Raw genomic sequence first — 19029 nt, forward strand, 5'->3', positions numbered from 1 at the left:
CATCCGAGGGTTTTCATGGTCACATCTTCTTACTGTGTGTGCCTGAAACTTAAGTGGCAACTTGATATGTTTTTGTCTGTGATCATTTTACTCAAACGTTAGCAGTGGTTATTTTATTTTAACACTTTTGTCTAACAGTGCAATCATTTCTACATCCGGCTGTGCCTTAGTGTGGGGGCAGTTACATTGAGTTACATGAGTTGTTTGGAGGAGTAGGATGGATATTTCAAACCTTTTCTCCTATCTGCTTGCACTTCCTTGCGTCATGGTTTACTGTTTGTGTGTTCTTGCTCTGAAACTCCTGAATGGATGTGAGTTCTTTCTTTTGGTCATTACTATTGCCTACACATTTCAGTTAACCACAGAGAGGGCACACCATGGTCAAAGGCTATAGTCCTCGATGCAGAGGTTGCAGGTTTGACTCTCAATCCTGATGCTATTTGGTGCATGTCATCCATTGAGCTTTTCTCGCATTTCCTATGAGCAGCATTCGTGTCCAAATCCCACAAAAATAGTCTTTAAAATAAACGCATACACCAGGAACTTTGAGCTGACCAATTAATCAAACAATTCAGAACAATGCTTTCAGTACACTTTTCTTTTTTGCCTCTTCTTGTGCCCAGTTTTGGTTTTACAGCATCTTCCATATCCCTATGTCTGATTCTCTGAATAACAATGATTAGTAGCAGTTTCCCTCCCTGTAAATGGCAGACAGACAACGAAGTAATATGCTGTTATAAAGTCTGGTGGTTCACAGCTTGATATAAGGGCCAGATACTTGACCAGGTCTGCATGGGGACTGTAAAACAACAAAAATTTGGACTGACAAATAATATCCATGTTGCTCTGGTGTGTGCCCTGGATTTGTAAGTCATCAGCCACAACTTTCCATGAGAGAAGAATATACAGTGATCTTATGCTTGTCTGTTTATTAACTCCCATAGTGGCAATTACTTTAAAATAGCAGCTTTAAATAAATATTTACAACCATTACTATAGCAAGCACCAGGAGTGTTCAAACAAGTAGGTTACTGGGAAAGAACAAAAGATAAACACACTGCTTAGTAAGGGCGGCAGGTTCAAGAGTGACATATGCATAAACCGTTAAGTCCCTCCCCTTCACCCTGTCTTCTCACACAAGCAATGCTTCAGTGCTAAATCCTATCCCAGCACAGATTCCCCAGGATTATACTGCTCCTGCCTTAGATCCTTCTTATATAATGCACACAAATGCACACCATAGGTCTGCACGCACGCACGCACGCACGCACGCATTAATGCATGCATGCATGCATGTGTGCACATGCAAACACTGCACGTATAGTGTGCATGTGAATCCAAGCACAACAAATATGCTGACATGCATGATAACACTTAATTACAAGTTAAACTAAAGCAACCACTATGTTTCAAATACATGCATCTTAACCCTAGCCTTTGTGGGGGGAAATCCTTTGGTTAATCTGTGTTTGTGGTATCTTTGTGTGCATGTGTTTGACCATTGTCTGACATCAAATGCGGCTGAAAAGGTACAAAATAAGCACTGTAAAAATAAATCTCCCCAGGCTATAACCCATGACCATGCACAGGATACAGATGGTGCATGGAGGGAAAAAAGGGCATGGAAAGAGAGCAAGTGTGCTGTGTTTGTGTGTATGTGTTTAAGAGAGGGAGGGTGGGAGGGAGAGAGAGAGAGAGAGAGAGAGACATGCCTGAATTGGCCATGTGTGTCGTCCTCCTTGGAGGGTTCCAGGTCCTGTGTTGAGATCAGGCCTGTTTCTTCGCTCTGCTCCTGCTGCTCAGTCATACTCCTGGCCCTAAACACACAAACACAAAGCTGTGTTAACAGCAGGCACCACTCTGCTGGACTCTCATGTACACTTGGTTTTTTTTTGTCCAAGTTTGACTTCAAACACAATGTTCCTCTTAAAAGTTTACGGGGCAAACAAGTGGACTCTGTCACCAAAATCAACACAATGGTGATGCAACATTCAAAGTCTGCTTCTGCTAGTTTACGTTTCATTAAAATCACCCACTCAGCTTAGTCTACTTGTGTAAATGGGGTCAGTGTCTGCACTCAGCCAGATGCCAACAAAGAAATACAGCAAATTTGAGGTCGTGCAGATGGCTGATCTGATGTACTGCTGCGAGCGCTGACTCAAACATTCTCACCATACACGTTACAATTGGAAATGTTCAGCATCATATATTCCTTGACAATACGTTTTATCGACCCAAATCAAAAAAGAAAACCAAAGATATGATATATACACTCAATAAAAGCACTGTGATGCAAATATTTGACTTAAATAGACAAAGGATTTGTTTTTATCATGATGGATTATATAAGTGAAGTCACTGTTCGAGTTGGTTTACAGTTTGAAATGAATAACATAAAAATGGCTTCCGGTGGCGTGGAAATAAGCCTTGCAATTTCCATCTACAATAAAGCCACAATTACAATGGAAAAACAGATGGGGCACTGCACTGTCGTGGACCGCACTGGAGATCCTTTATTGTCAGAAGTATTTCACAGTATGGCTGGATATTTCCCAAAACCCAACAACATGTATAAGGACACACAATATAATAGACATGACATCCATTGATTTTGGATGATGACGATGTCCTACTCAGAATTCACTGCAACAGCTGTTCTTCCTTTGCATTCAGCTAACCATATTATCCAAAGGGCTAACTGTTTGCTCACTGTTGGAACAATTTATTTTAGCTTTGTTATTATTTACCTTCAGACTGCCTTTTTTGATAAATTATGTAACCATTTAAACTGTCAGCGGTTTATTTTGATTATTTCTCCAATAAGGCTTCCTGTGGTTGCCTCTTATCTGTTCATCCATGACTTTGAACTACTTGTTTTGTATTGGTTATACTACTTCATAGAAAAATTGTCAACCGTTTATCAATTACTTTTTGTTTTGCTCATGCGTTCCCTTTAGCAATCTGGTTATTTTATTCCAGCTATTGATTATTGATGTATCCATCTCTTGAGATAGATTTTGCTCCTGCTATATTAACACATAACTCTAAGAGTTTTAAGAAATATCAAATAGGCTATTTTAACTTATGCTAACAGTAACTATTGCAAGTGTTTTTTAACATCATCTGTATTCCATACTAAACATAATATTTCAGCTCTAAATCCATGATGTTAATGTTGCTAACTATACCTACTCATGTTCAATTATTATCTGTTTTTACTTTCACTTTTAACTTCCAGTTGGCTATTTTCCACCATAGCCAAAAGGTTCAGACATTTCTCTAATACTTTTATCAAACACATCCAGTTATTTCTCTCATAGCTAACTGTTTCAACATTATTGCTTGTTTTTTTCACACACTCTTAAAGACAGATCATAATTTGTATGCAGTTGATTTATATGATAAATGATCTACACCAAAAAAAAACATCTTAGTCCCGAAGTTTACAGTCTTCCTAGGCTAATGTTATAAAGAGCTGATTGTGAATGGTTGATCTGATGTACGAAAAATCTGTAAACAATATATTATGTTTCTTTCTCTCATCTCATCTCCCCTCCCTCTCTTTCTAACATGCACACAAACATCCAGCTGTCCTGCTCCGTATTTTCCTCTGGGAAAGAGGAAGTCGTTACCACCTGCCGAGGTATAATTACAGGTGCTGATGGAAATAGGCTTCTGCATGTATTTCCATTATCTCTAATTAGCCAGAAGCTTCACGTCACTGACCTGTTCAAACATCAGTGGCTTCCTGGTCTAAGAGGTTTCACATCTGACTGGTTATCAGTGATCACAGAGGGCTGAATGGGAGGTGAAGGGCCTGCTGTTACAGATAAGGAGAGTGTTTTTCTTGTGTTTTTTTAACCTGAAGCCTGATGTTAAAGGAATCAGGAGGAAGATCTGGTCTCAGATGAAGGGTTTGGTTTTGGGTTGGAGCATTTTTGCTGTTCACTAAGAACCAATGGTGAAAGGAGGCTGCTTGTAGATGCTTTCTTGTGTTTCTTTTAAGGAAATTATTGGAATTATTGTGCTACTTTCCCTAAAGGCCCTGACACACCATGGAGTATATCCATGCTTTCACCGATTACTGTGGTGTTTCCTTATTTGTCGACTCCACTATTTCTTTTCTTTTTCCACTAAAAGACCAAGGGCTGACAACGCCAGTGCCATTTCAAATTTTTTATCAGGTATTATTCTTAATTCTTATTGTTCTAGTGCAGTGGTTCCAAAAGTGGGGGTCGGGACCCCCTGGGTGGTTGCGAGACAATGTTAGGGGGGTCGCGAGATTCCTCCCAAAAACATTTGAAAATGGAAAATGGTTTAAAATTGCATATTTCACCAATTGACTTTAAAATACAGTATATACAAAGATTTGATGATTGTGTCGTTTTCTAATGCTAGAACTCCTGTTGTAGAGCAACTTTTTGGCCAAGACAGAAGGCGATGAGAGGCGACGCCACAGACGGCATTCGTCGCCACTAGTTATTTGCCGTCTTGCTTGGTCTGTCAGGGTCTTGAAGGGAAAAGAGAAGAAACACTCTGCTGGGAATTTCTGACACCACACTGTGTCCACTGTGTTGAATGACAGATATTTTCATTGGCTTGTTGGTTCTCACCAGATTCTTGCTTGCACTTTAAAAAGCTGAATGCACACAAACCCTGTTCATGTAGTCCTTGACATAAACAGCACTGGGATAATCCCTCTTATGTGAGATATGAGGAGAAACTATGAGGAAGTGTATAGTAGCCTACCTGCAGTAAACTCGTTATTCCAACAAGTCAAAACTTGATTTTACAATCAAGATGTTTCATGCTCATGTTTCAGGAACTGAACCAAAAAAAACCTTCAACACTAGACAATACATTTTGCCTGAGCAAAAGCAAAACGTGTGACTTCTTCTGTCAGTTTAATAATGTCTGCACTTCAAACTGTCTTTTTGGTTATACTTCCTGCTGGCTAGGTGAGCAAAATGGAGACTGGAGATTTCAAACTTACAGGTTTTTAAAGGAAATAAGCAGCAAAAATAACGAAAAAATGCTGACTATGCTCCCCCACAGAAACAATTGACTGACTTACAGATCAGTCTTGTGTCTAACTAAAGCTTTAAGGTATCAAAGTGTCCACAGTGGAAGTTACAAATGTGAGATCAGTTCCTTGAGTGGAGAGACTATAACACTCAAACACCTCTCATCGGTATGAGGTAGTTCTTCCAACACATTATTACATTTAGTAGTCTGTGCTCTCCACCTTAAACTTTCAAAGACCATTGCAACAATATCTATCTAAATAGAGAATGGAAAGATGGCTCATCCATAACAATCCTTTGAGCTCTGGCAGAAGTTTTCTGTTTTGCCCGTTGGTCTTAAATCTTTGAAGAGGGCCATCACGTGTGTTGATTTGTGTTCTCGCTGCTCTCTGTCCTGTAGACTGTGGCACGAAAGAGCTGCAGCGAGGAGCCAGTGAAGAAGGTGAAGTGGGTTTATGTTCACGATGGAAAAATTAAAGATACAAAGTTATATGATGGGAAATGCCTCACTCTATTGAAATAAAGAGGAATTTGAAGTTGTTTCTTGGACTTCAGATTATCTAAACAGTCCAACCACACTGCTTAAACAAGTCTTACATTTGCCTTATACTAAACCAGCCGTCTTTCAAGTCAATGCACACACGTGACCCATTGAAACGCCATTAGCAGCGATGTTTCGCGTAATAAACAAGCAAACAACAAAGAGTAAACACAGAACCAGAGCAGGCAGTATATGTAATTACTACAAATTAACTTTCTTTTAGTTTACTAACCCTTTGAACCTCCGTCCTGCTCTGTTTTCAACTTGATACCTGGCTCTTCTCCTTCTTCATGTCCTCAATGTCTCAGGAGACAAACATTTTGTGCTGTCACAAGACATCCTCCAATCCAATAAACTCTAATCTCGTTAAGGTTGCTGTTAGCCATGGAGATAGTTGCCGAGGAATCACTGCACTCTCTCTCTCTCTCTCCGTCTTAATTGGGCTGCTTGAATCTCTGTTTTTGCCCTTTTTTCTGCTGCTCAATACACACTTTTCACGTTGAGAGTTGCAGGCGGCTGTCACTGAGTGAGAGGTGGGGAACACCCTGGACTGTTCGCCGGTCGATTACAGGGCTGACATATCGAGTCAGACAACCAGGCACACTCACATTCACACCTACAGGCATTTTAGAGAAACCAATTAAGCAGTACCCGGACAGAACCCTCACATGAGGAGAAAATGCAAACTCAACACGGAGAGACCAACAGGGAATCAGACCAGGAACCTCCTTGCTGGGACAGCGCTAACCACAGCAAGACAGTGCAGCCCCCCTTTTGAGTTTCTATATGAGTAATTAGTATAAGGCATGCAAAATCTCGAACCGCAATGATTTTTAAATTGGCCAAACTTTTTTGCAAATAAACCAGCCAAAGAAACACTAATAAAAAAGCAACGTTTTCTCCTTGTTAACATTTCCTCTCTACAGGATTGTCTAGCCAACAAACCTTATTGACATTTCAAAGTAAGACAGCAGGCACATAGCTTTGTAAGCAACATGTTCTGCTTTGTGTACAGTGGGTGTGTAGGAGTAGAAGCTATATTTCTCTTAAAAGTTGAAGGTGGTTTTGTCTCATTCTTCGAGAAAATTGATGTTGTCTGCGGTTTTAGGAGCAGTACACAAAGGAGCTTTTTCCTCATGTGTGTGGGTTCAAACTGAGAGAAACAACAGATTGTTCAACACAATGAATCCAAAAGAATTTCCAAAAAAAAGAAAGAAATTACCCGCTCTCAAACAAAAACTCATAGCTTTTGGCATCATGATGGTTTTCTTCATTATCCCCTGTGATATTTCTGTGACCTATTGTTGTGTATAAAGTAGACACAGTGTTTGAATGTCCAGCAGAAGCACAGCCTTTGGACTCTGCACTGCTTGAGACCTCCTGAAATAACCTTCCCATTGTGCAAGCATCTCAAAACAGCCTTTGATGACACAAGCCTGCCTTTTCAGAAACAACAAGCCTCTAAATGTTCTTCCTTCAGAACAAAATTTATTTGAACTGTTAAGTGTGAAATGGGCTGAAAATGAGATTTCATGGAGATCAGATGGAAATGCAAATTAATAGTGTTGTGGTGTCCCATGAAGACACCAAACAAAAGCCCTTTTTCTTTCATAAACTTCTTCTGTGAGGTGGAAAACCACCTTGCATAAGTTTTAGCCTAATGCTACAGACTTATGCAAACTGTGGAGCATGTAGCGGACAAAGTAAAAGTCTATGTGTGTAGATAGAACCATGAATATGACTACAAACACTCTTTAATCCTGATATTTTCAAATGCAAAAGAGACACTATTATACACATTTTTCTTTACACATCAAAACCAGGAACAATAATAGTATGTCAAGTCATTGCAGTTTAGCATGTAAAACAGAGATGACTTTTCAAAATAAAATCCACAGATCCACTTATTAATAAATGGAGACAAGTACTCGTAAAAAAAAAAAAGAGCATACAAGGGTGAATAACATAAAAACATATGTTCCAGGAGGGAGAAAATGCACACGCTCAAATATTAAACACCTTTTTTCTACCACGTGTTTTAAAACAACACAATCACTGTTCATGTAATCAATTGTTGTGTCATACTGTTTACCCACATTTGGTAAGTAAATGTTACCAATGTTTTTGTGTTATTTAGACCAGTGGTTCTCAAGTTTTCTCAGGACCCACCAAGTTAGTGAAACATCACAACACAAATTTTGGATAGTTTTTGGGCAATCCAATTCAGGCTATTTCCTGAAAAATTGTGCAGTTTGGACTTCAGCTGGTCCAAAACATGACAGATACAAAAACAAAACTGAACAAAACAAACCAAACGCACTTTGTTGACTTTTTACACACTTTTTCTCCCAGGCACATATTCGTGACCCACAGAAAATGGCTCCACGACCCACCTCTAAGTCCTGGCCCACCAGTTCACAACCACGGATTTAGACTGTGGGTAGAAGTTTGATTGCAATTTTTAAGAATAAAAAAATAACTGCAATTACCCAATATTGGATGGTAGGACATCTGTTTTGCCGTTTTCAAACATATCTGTTAAACCTATAGTGTCCGAATAAAGTTTTAAAATTCTAGTGTTTTGACAATCCTACAGCACAGCTTATCTGAACAAACCTATGAAGCAAAGCAAAACAACGTCAGTGTCTTTTAAATTTTGGAATCGACCAAAATCATCAATCTATAGCCAATTTGTAATGCTTCATGGATAGAGACAAATAAAATACAAGAAATTAAAGATTTAAAATGCCTACAGAAATGGTAGAACTACAGCATTTGCAACATCCAAGTACATAGTAGACTGATTCTTAGAAAACATACGAATATGTAGTTACAATATTTCCCTATGTAAAACATATGAATTGTATTCTTAACCTGCATCTTTTATTTTGACATCTTTACCGGAAGCCTTCCGTTTCATTGAACGGCTCCTACCTGTAGCTCACAAACTGTTGCGACTTTCTCCGCCGTGTTGTCGCATTGTTTCCCCGCGAAACTCCTCCTGTGTGCTTGGCATTTTTCTTCGCACCAGAGTTTGTAATTTCGTCACGAAACACCGAGGATAAAAACAAAGTGCAGACCGACTGAAGCCGATAAAATCTGCGGCGGCGCAGCGCGGTGTTGACGGAGCTGTGACCTCCTCAGGAGCGCGTCCTCCTGTGTGCGGTGGGTTGAGTTTACCTCCAGCCCAGTGTGGGCTGTTTACACACCGTCTGCCAGGGGATTAAAACGAGGCTATTTTCTTCACGTGGAGTCCAAGAATAACTTCACGACTTCTCATTAGTTATGAGGCAATACATCTGCAATGCGGACAGAACATTACTTAAAGGGAATCTGTTCTTTGCTACTGAATATTAACTTCATGTCTCCTGTAGTAGCCTAATAACAGACATGAGGAAAGTTAAAATAGTAATATGCGTTTCTATTCTTTTTTACACAAGATATAGTTTACTGTCTTAAAAGTGTTGTTCAAGCAAATGTACCACCATGATTATCATGGTCCACTGGAATAACATGTCCAAGTAGGCTTCTGTTCTTCACATGTAATAACTTAGTACACATTTATTTACTGATTCAGAGAATTAACTGTCCAAGTTGAAGTAATGATGATGTTTCATTATTATGGATTAAGCTGCCCAAGTGTAAGCCTATAAATTACTTTAGATGACTCCATAGGGCTGAAAATATTACCTCAAAACAATATCACGATTAATTTCATTTTTGACCTCAATTACAATTAATTAACTATTTGACGGTTTGACTATACTATAGTCAAACTAAATAACTTATTATTTAGTTTGACTTTTTTGCCCTCATAGTTCACTGACATGGTCTCTACAGTAAATATGCTCCACTATTAAAGCTGGGATATTTTTTGCACATCTGAGCAACTATTTAGTGGTTATTTATTGAATATTTCAAACTGAAATCAAAGAATCACTTGAATTTAAAAAGACACATTTTAGTAGAAATGAACTTCTTTAAAATAAGAGAAAACTAAGAGCTTGCATTTCTTGCAAACAGCTTTCACGCAGTGTTTTCATTTGACCTATCTAAAGACAAAATGTGTCCAATGATGGACATTGTTTCCATGTTGCTGATTGGATGTGTCGTCACGTGACTCCGCCTTGAAAATAATCTCAATAATCGACATGAGAGAGATGAAGTCGTTTTGAGTTTCTGAATGTCGCTTTTGATTCATTTCCGATTAAATGCTCAGCCCGACTAGCCGACATTAACCAGCTGCAGCATCATTCAATCAAACTTTATTTATGTAAAACCTTTGAGACAAATTCAATTGCAGTTCAAAGTGCTGAGTGAGGGATTGACAGAAAAGTAGTTTCATTAAGAGACTAATGCACACCAATAAGGGTTTGATGAAATAACAATAAAAGAATAAAATAGAGAAGCTTAATGCATTGTTACTTGCATGTGGCTGATACTGTAAAGAGCCACTCTGCATAATAATTGTAAATAATAGTAAATAACAATACTTTGCGAACAGTACTTTTTGAGTTGTACCTCTGCTGAGGGAGATTTGAAGGCAGGACTTTAAGTTAGACGTTGCCAGTGTGTTTCTGTCCGTCTGTTGTCACGGACTGATCGAGGCTGATCATTAGAAACAGTTAAGTTCATGCTGTTACACAAAACCATGTTCCAAATCCCACATTTCATGAACTACAGTTTGACTTGATAACAATCTGAACCATAAAAGGAGATTTATAAGAACTCTGACAATTCAGTGGCATCAATTTACCTGCTGTCGTTAACAACCACCACGTGGATTTTAAGAATGATCCGTAAACTCTGGGAAATACTAATAAAATATAAAAATGTGATGACACACACAGGTAGTAAATTCTAAAACGTTGATTCAGTTCTTTAACAGTTTTGGTCTTTGTCGTATTATTGGTCATATCTCCACCCGGACGCTCATGTTCTTCAGAGCGCTTGTTCGTGAGCGGGATTACAGCGGAAATTTACATCAAATTTGTTGGAAGAGTGAAGCAGGTGCAAATGCAGTTGTTGTTGAAATTCGGAGCAAGCCTGATTAGGACTCATGAACGTAGCGTCTACAATGCATATTTAGTCATGTAGGATTTATATCGTTGTGGACTGGACTTTTTAATTGGGAGAGATCTTCTCTCTCCTTTTTTTGTTATTCCTCTTTATTTGAATATGTTGTGCATGCAACCATTCAATATGCAGAAGCAACACTCAGACTCAAACTGGACTTCATGGTGAAAACAGATGGAGTTTAGATCAAACAATTAATGTCTTCTCTGTAATATTGAATTCATGTCTGTACAGTTGAGCGAGTGTTATTATTATTGTACATTTCTATATATTGAATATTTGTGAAATTCAAATTGCAGTTTACACTTCCCTCCCTCCCTTACACATCCAACTCTCTCCATCCCCTCTGCTGTGATTGGTTCAGACAGAATTAGGGTTCTTATCCAACTTTTAATTGCTTTGATCTGGATTCACCTTGTCAGTAAAGACAGGCATGCCAGCCCTGCAGTGTACTTCCTGTGTAGATGTTCACTGACCTGGCTTTGCTTGCTGCTATCCTCTGACTGCAGTTACCATGAGGGAGGCGGTAGTGGGACAGCTGGTAGTATGTGTCCTGGCCGGGGGCCTCGTCGGCGGGTAGGGCCTTAGGGCTGGCTGCGTAGATAGTGCATCCCATGAACACCTCTTGGAAGTCAACCTCAGCGTCCTGCAGCGAGCGGAGAAACGAGAAACTGTCCTTAAGGTATCCTTCCTCTGCACGGCCCCGTCCTGTCGTGATGCCAGCCAGCTGCTGTGTGGAAAAGCCATCAGCTCAGCACTTTGTATCTTAACCCCTCCTTCCCTCTGAATCTCTCCTCCAGCCAACATCGTTCTCTCTCTCTCTCTCTCCCTCTCTCTCTCTCCCTCTGGCCCACCTCCCCCCTCTGACGATCCCAGAGCATGGAGGATAATCAGATTTTACATTTACACTCAACAAAATCATCCCCAGCGTAATCACTCCCCGTCACTGATGTTGCATTATGTTAATGCACAGAGCGGCCTCTCAGCTCGGGAGCATTAGGGGCAGTTAAAAATACCCACGATGTCTGATACGAGCAGCAGACATAGATAAAGTTGGATCATAATGTACATTCAGGGTGGAACGATAAAGAGAGTTAACAGCGGAGTGAACACACTGCCAAGTCGATCAGACCACCTCGACTGTTTTTCCTCATTTCTTCAATTCAAAGGAAAACTCCCCTTTCCAAAACGAGGAATCATTTCTTTTTATTGATTTTTATCTCCTGGTGACGGCTGCAACCTTCCTCGTGTTACGTTCTGAGAAAGTTACATGCCTCTTTGCACATGGTATTTATGGACTTGGTCTACGCATTTACGCCCTAAATGTCTTGGTCTTGCCCCGGAGCGATCGAGTCTCTTAGGATGTTCTTGACTTCAACACAAGAATGAACTACAACTAAGCAGAAGAGGGAACAAGTACATTATATCACTACTACATACTCATTTAAAACGTGTTTATAAAGCCGCATGGATGTTTCCTCACTAGTAGCATGAATATACATTGTAGAAGTGGATGTGAACTGGAGCAGCAGTACAAGATAAAATGTGACATTTGATCCAGCAGAGACAGACAGTGGCCTCTTCAGAGACACTGCTCTCCTGTGGCCAGATGTCACAGTGCACTTTCTTAACTCCAACACCATTCAGTCACATTCTCCTGACTTTCACTTCTTTCACTTCCTGTGATCTGGTGACTGGAGATTTAAGCACTTCATGGGTGACTGTGAAGATTAACTAATGTTTTCAATTATGCATTTTTTTCAATAAAACATTTCATTTAAAAAAAATGTGTTTTGTTGAAAATAAGCATTTTCCATTGCTTCAGGACCCTGAAGGAATAATGAAAATAATGGCGGGCTGTGCGTAGGTTCTTGGGTTGGGAACCACCGGTTCAAGTCCTGGTACGGACCGACGTATGGAGTTTGGTCTGGTTACTGGAGAGGTGGCGGGTCACAGGTGAGCAAGGCACTGGAAGCGCTTCATGTGCAGCAACTCCGCTCTGACACCGACTTCTCTCCATTGATGCTTGTTGGGATTTTTGTGCATGTGCAGGTATGTCAGTAGCATTACTCACACTTACAGAGTGAACACCAGAATGGGATTGATAAGGTAGTTATGACTAGGAGTCTATATTCACATCTGTAAACAAACTGTAACAGGATGACAGTCTATTTTCTTTGTTGGATTTTTATTAACCTGAAGACGAGCTGGAAAGCAGAGCGGTCGCTGAAATAATCTCACACTCTTACCTCGATGGAGCAGAGGTCATTGAGCAGTCTCCAGGACAGATTGTCTCATAAAAAGATTTATTTTTTTCCAGCCCAAATTTACAAAGGCAAGTTACAGAGTATTGTATAAAAAAGAACCATGGTAATGTACACTTTACACAAACTCCTGAAGGGCGGGAGAGAGGAGGAGGAGATGGTGACGAGTTCTGAATCTTCTCATACAGAAAGAAAATGAAGACATTGTAAACATCCTTGCAAGCACCACGGACTGGTACTCTTTTTGGAAGGGGGGGAGGGGGGTGGGTGCAGGTTGGGTGGGGAGGTGTTTGTGTGACAGTAGGTGGGTCAGGAAAAGACAAACGAGCAAGTGTCTCTGTGATTTCACAGAAGAATGTTCAACTAGGCACCAATTGAGACAACTGCTGGCCAATAAATATACTCTTCACCATGAAACAAATACAGTCCTGCAAAATACAAGAGCCAAGCACTTTCCAATATGTTGATAGCAAACATTACTTTTCTGGCTTTTCATACACTTTAGTATATAGGATTTTCACTGGGCTTTGCTTACTACTGAGATAACATTACTACTCTCAGAGAGAGAGAGAGAGAGAGAGAACAAATGCACGTGTCACAACCATTGTCTGATAAAACTATATGTACTGTATGCAGTCTGCTGGTACTAAAAAACCCCACTGACTTTAATGACAACATCACAGCTGCCTAGATTACCCTTACAGATTAAGTACAAGTCAAACACCACCACATTCAGCTTATTCATTTTAGCCATTCTTCTTAAAAATGCTCAAAGAAAATCAAAACATATACCCTCTTGCAATCTTCTGTGGGACAAGAAACTGGCAACGTATTTACTGGGAATGTCCAAAACCTTGAAATGAAGAGTGTAAAGAGTCGTAGTGTTGAAACCAACAGCTCCCATCCCTCTTCACAGGGTGTTCGAGTTACCGGTGGCTCATGGAGTTGAACACATTTAGTATAAAATTAAAAAAATAATAATAATACAACAATGGGAACATTGACAGTGATTGCAAAACCAAATCAATGATTTTTAATTTAATGACAACATGGTCAATAGTCTACGCTCATTATGATGCTTCACTGCGTCATCAAACCTTTCGTCACCTCTATCCTGACTGAAGCAATTTGTTTTTCATGTTGAACCACTTCAGCACATCCAGCTCGCAGCAGAAAATGTACTTTTTCACATACATGAAGAGAAGCCCTCAAAAAAAAAAAAAAAAAAAATCAATGCAAACAGCATAGGGAGAGAATTTCACTTAATTAGATTTTTTTTTCTTCAGCTGATAGGTCGACTTTCCTGTTTGAATCATGTGTACATGTTAAAAGTGTTTTACTTTTGCTCCGAGCCGTTCATGCTATCCTTTTCTTCTTCTCTTCTTAAGATCATTTTCTGCAGCTGACTGGTTCATGTCTGTAACAGCTAAATGTTCCCATGTCATGCACTTTATGTGGTTCATCTTACAGCACAGGCAGCGACGACACACAGCTGATGGCTTTTGAAAGGCTCCTCTAAAAGCTAGCGGCTAAAACAAACAATAACTCAAAACTGTTAAACGCTGTCTTAGGAGAGAACGTGTGTTATAAGTGAAGCCACACAAGCAAGCGAAGCACCAATTTCACAGTTCACTGACGGATTAAAAAAAAACACAAATCTGACTGTTTGAGTCGAACCGGAACAAAAACATCTGGGATGGTGACAGCGATTCAGATGTGTAACTGCATGCTGTGATGAAGAGCGTGTGATATGGTGAACCAGGTAAAGTAAATATAATGAAGTGAAAATTGGCAGCAAGACAACCAAAGCGGTTTCAAATAAGCAGCACAGTGAGACATTGATCAACTGTGCAGCTCTCATGTCGAATGCTCTGAAGGCCGGATAATATTTAACATGGGCTGAGTTTTTCTGTTGTCGGACAAATACAAACATTAGTTAAAAGTATGTGTGACAGCAAGAGAATGCGTGGTTTGAGAGGATTTTCACATTGTTTACAATAAAACATGCTGTCCACGGTGAGCAACGCACACGCTTACAGTGAAACACCAAAAAAAGTGACCTGATGCAGTGACGACGACAACGCCCCGTGAATTCACGTTTGCTTTTGTGGCTTCACCATTTGAGTGAGTGCAGAGACAGACGTGAGCCTTTCATAGTGAGGACGAACAGAACTGACACCAGCATCAGACACATTCAAGGATGAGCACAATGATATGAAGTATTACAGAGGAAAAGGAAATATGAATAGTGTTTATTCTCCATTGAGGTGTGCGCGGTCCCTTCGCAATAAAACATGACGACATCATCCCTGAAACGAGAAGTGAGGCTTCAAAGAAGATGGAGAGGATCAGCAATGAAGATGGAAGAAGTGAAGAAAAAAGGGAAAAAAAAAAAAAAAAAAAAAAGACTTCAGTCTCAGGCTCTTTAAGTCTCTGAAGAAAGCAGCTGTTGCCATATTTCCTCTCCCCACGAAATATAGCCCAATGTTTGTCAAGTTTAGGATATATTGTTGTTTCACGGCATACGATAAGCCAAAGACGTAGAGTTGAAATCATATCAACATGATTCACTTTTCTTTTCAGTCTTTAATTTATTTTGACTCCCCTTTCCCATCAGCCACCCAATTCCCCAGCGTGCCCTGCCAATTTCTTTCTGCTTGTGACAAAAAAAACAACAACAATGCAGTCAAAAAACAAACAAGAAAAGAAGCTGTTCTGGCAGTCCAATAGTCTCTTTTTGCATTGTGTTTGTTGACAGTGCAAAGACTAGATAACCAGCGGGTCGGTGTTTCCTCTGCGCGATGAGGCAGAGTGATGGCTTTGAACCTGAACCAGTCCTGTTACTGTCCGAGGTTTGGAAAAATCCGGGGTCGCTTACGAAGGGAGGAAAAACAAACAAACAAACAAACAAAAAAAAAAATCCAACAACAATCTGCCTCGCTTCAGGGCAGAAGAACTAAAAATATAGATAGAAACACCATTCAACTGATGTCTAAAAAGGTAACACCCGGGAGATTCCCTTCACATGTGAGCCAGTCACATGAATCTTTGCAGGGTTGAGGTGTGACGGTCAGGTTTCCCTGGAAAAGATACAAGAAACAGCTTCACGTTAGGAATGATTCTTTTACACAACGTGCAGAAACAAAAAGAACACAAATCAGTAACTCTGTGTGTAATGTGCTGTACTGTACTCTACATTATTAACATGTTAGATACTGTCAGTTTCAGTCCTTTGTCTTTATTATGTTTGATACATTTTACATAGAATATTAAGATTTTAAACTTTACACACCTGTAGTACCTAAATATAAAATATACTCGTTGCCCTCATACTGTGATCATTACTACATAGTCAGATATTTAGGTCGACCTACTTATAAGAAAGGTTCGCAGTCTACCCAACAGTCCTACCTAACCTCAGATCTTAACGGATGAATAGCCTCTTTTGTCATTGATACACAATAAGCTTCTGGTACGTCGATTTGACTGCTTTAGACGCGCTGCCTTCTGAGAGTACATGTATCTTACAAATAACTGATGTAATTCAAAAATGCTCCACTAGATGTCAGTGCAGTCTGCTCTCCCTTAGCGTCTCTCTCCACATCTCTATTATCAACACCATGATCCGCTTGTCCTCACAGGACCTACTTAGGATGGATGGGGGCTAAATGCTGAACTGCACATTGTACTAGATTGCAGCAGAAGAAAGGATTTGCAGTCTTAACAGGTTTCTGTCTCAAAGTCTACAACATAAATATTGTAAGGACAGAGCAGAGCAGGGTGTTCTTTTCACTTCGAATCACATAAACCAAGGACAAAGAAACAAAAGGTTTCTTTATAATCACAGGACATCTGTGCCAGTACACATAACTCTTCACCTACATTTCTTTTACTGGCTGCTTTATATGAAGCACAATGTCTGCCACCTGCATTAACACTGCTCTCAGGTTACTGAGGTGTCTCAGTTGGCTTGTGTTTGGTTTCACTGTCTCTCTTTCTCTCCCAATAAGGGGGTCTTACCGTTCTCACCTCCGTGGTGGTGGGTAGAGGGAGGGGGTTGCTGCATGTTGGCTGGCAACAATAGCTGATGAGGAGAGACCTACGACGAGTCGGAAAATGTATGTCTATCAGTCATATTGTCTATTTATGGTCTTCAGGATGCTGATCAGCCATACTTTAACAGTTAAGTAGTCTGTAATATGGGACTTATTTATTGAAGTAGTTTGCTTTAATCTACTTCACATGTTTAGAGCCTAATTCTTAAGTCTGTTCGACCAGTATTAAAGACAGTTGTTCTTTTACCAACACCAGCATCAGTACCAACACTGATATCGGCCAATACAGATACCCAAAATACAGTTTCAGTACTAAAGTGAATCATTTGTTAATAAATTCCTTTAAAAATAAAAGTTTCAGGTACATGATCATGTGGACTGGCAACAAGAAATAACAGCAACGTGTTAAAAAGCCACTGGTGTTAGCCAAAAGTATCAAAATACCAGTGTTTGCCCTTCGATTGCACATTTAAAGGTGTTTTGCGATGGTGTCAGAGGAGTAGTCTGTATGAGCCAATAAAATCAAGTCTATTCATAAGAATATGAATAGGGCAGAAAAATGGTGTGGAGAACCACTGGTCTTAAATTTCATTCAGTAAATCCACTGTCAAACATCAGAGATGGGAGGAGTCAGGACTAACTCACCCGTAGCGTAGGACATGTCGTATTGCCCTGAAAGCAAAGGGTATCCCAGGTGATGGTGCGAGGGCATGATGCGTTGAGAGGGCGAGGATCGTGGCCGGTCCACGTCTCTTTCCCTTTCCCTCTCACGCTCCCTTTCACGATCTCTGTCCCCACCAGCTCCTCTGTCCTGCTCCCTCTCCCTTTCGTGTGGTGGCTTGTCACCTACTGTGGGAGATTTGCTCTTGTATTGACTGGCGTGCTGATGCAGGATATCCAGAGCTTTGGAGTCTGTTGCTGTTTTGGAGACAGTAGGGCTAACGCGAGATTTGTCACTGCCTTCGTCGCTTCCGGCTATTTTACCACCATATGGAGAAAATGGATAGCCTCCAGGTAGGTATGAGCCTATACATAAGGAAGAGAATATATGGTTTTAAATGAAGGTTTATAAAGGATACTGATGTGACAGCTAATGATACGTTAGATGCTATGGTAACATTGATAACATCAATCAAACTTCATCATTAAAATAACTGATTTTAGAGGTCTGTTATGACCCGAGGACAACATGTCTCATCATCAAAGGGCATCAAAGCTACTTAGAGTCAATGGTCCAATCCCAGAATATTTTCTCTACATAAATCATTTTAGTATGAAAACACAAACTGTAAAGCTGCAATGAGGTCAAATAAATTGAGCCTCAGCTGTAAAATGTGCGGTTTCCATTTTTTTAACAAAGAAGTCAGACCAGCATTTTTTCTCTACCAACATGAATATTGGATTCAAACCATCAACAGTTCCATTACCCCCCAGTGGTGTCTTACCAGCTATGATGGTATGATAAAAAAAACTCAAGCATCTTTTCATTACATGTTTTTATCACAAGCACATGATATTCTGTGCGTTAGATATTTCACATCTTCTAGGAACTTGCAGATGAAAATAAATACAACCAATCCCAAGAATGTGCAAATTACTACATACAATAGTCCTTTTCAGAAAGGTATTCTTGAACGTGTAAACTAACTTGACCTTTAATTGATTGGATCTAAATATACTCATTACTGTATATATCATATGCTTTGCTTCTAAAGATTAGGTGCTGTTTTCCAGCTTCTTTGAATTATCAATCAATACAGACATGTCTTGAAAACACTGCAGCACACTACATTAAAGCTGTTGTGCACAAAATGTGTTCTGAATGAATCTGGCCCAAAAGCACTCTGACATCCTGCCGAGTCTGGTATATGCAGTTTTGATAGACAATCTTCAACTGCTCTGTTGCCTCCCTGTCCTATTTAACAGCCATTACACTGGCCATAAATGCAGGGAGCCTAATACACGTTATAAATCACTGCTCACTTCAGTCTTGCATGCATTGTACCCTAAATGAACCATTGGAAACATTTACTTGCTCTACATTAAGAATTTAACTTGAAATGGATAAC

General features: G+C 39.9%; 2 protein-coding genes across 7 annotated transcripts in view; both read right to left on the reverse strand.

The window, feature by feature from the left end:
* The window catches only part of gramd2aa (GRAM domain containing 2Aa), a 29124-nt gene extending 17720 nt beyond the window's left edge, over window positions 1–11404 (reverse strand). The window contains exons 1-2 of one of the 3 annotated variants that reach the window (XM_079339264.1): window positions 11118–11404; window positions 1713–1817 (exon numbers count right to left, since the gene is read on the reverse strand). In XM_079339264.1, coding sequence (XP_079195390.1) covers window positions 1713–1817; window positions 11118–11257 — 245 coding nt within the window. In that variant the 5' untranslated portion in view covers window positions 11258–11404. Of the gene's footprint in view, window positions 1–1712; window positions 1818–8499; window positions 8746–11117 lie in introns of those variants that run through there. The other 2 variants (XM_079339266.1, XM_079339265.1) reach the window with 2 other exon arrangements.
* Window positions 11405–12930: 1526 nt separating this feature from the next.
* The window catches only part of znf609b (zinc finger protein 609b), an 80415-nt gene continuing 74316 nt past the window's right edge, over window positions 12931–19029 (reverse strand). For 2 of the 4 annotated variants that reach the window (XM_079339542.1, XM_079339541.1), the window contains exons 7-9: window positions 17606–17986; window positions 16926–17004; window positions 12931–15985 (exon numbers count right to left, since the gene is read on the reverse strand). In XM_079339542.1, the coding sequence (XP_079195668.1) occupies window positions 16931–17004; window positions 17606–17986 (455 nt within the window). In that variant the 3' untranslated portion in view covers window positions 12931–15985; window positions 16926–16930. The remainder of the gene's footprint in view (window positions 15986–16925; window positions 17005–17605; window positions 17987–19029) is intronic. The other 2 variants (XM_079339544.1, XM_079339543.1) reach the window with 1 other exon arrangement.

The sequence above is a fragment of the Symphodus melops genome, assembly GCF_947650265.1.
Source record: "Symphodus melops genome assembly, chromosome: 3".
Lineage (NCBI taxonomy): Eukaryota > Metazoa > Chordata > Actinopteri > Labriformes > Labridae > Symphodus > Symphodus melops.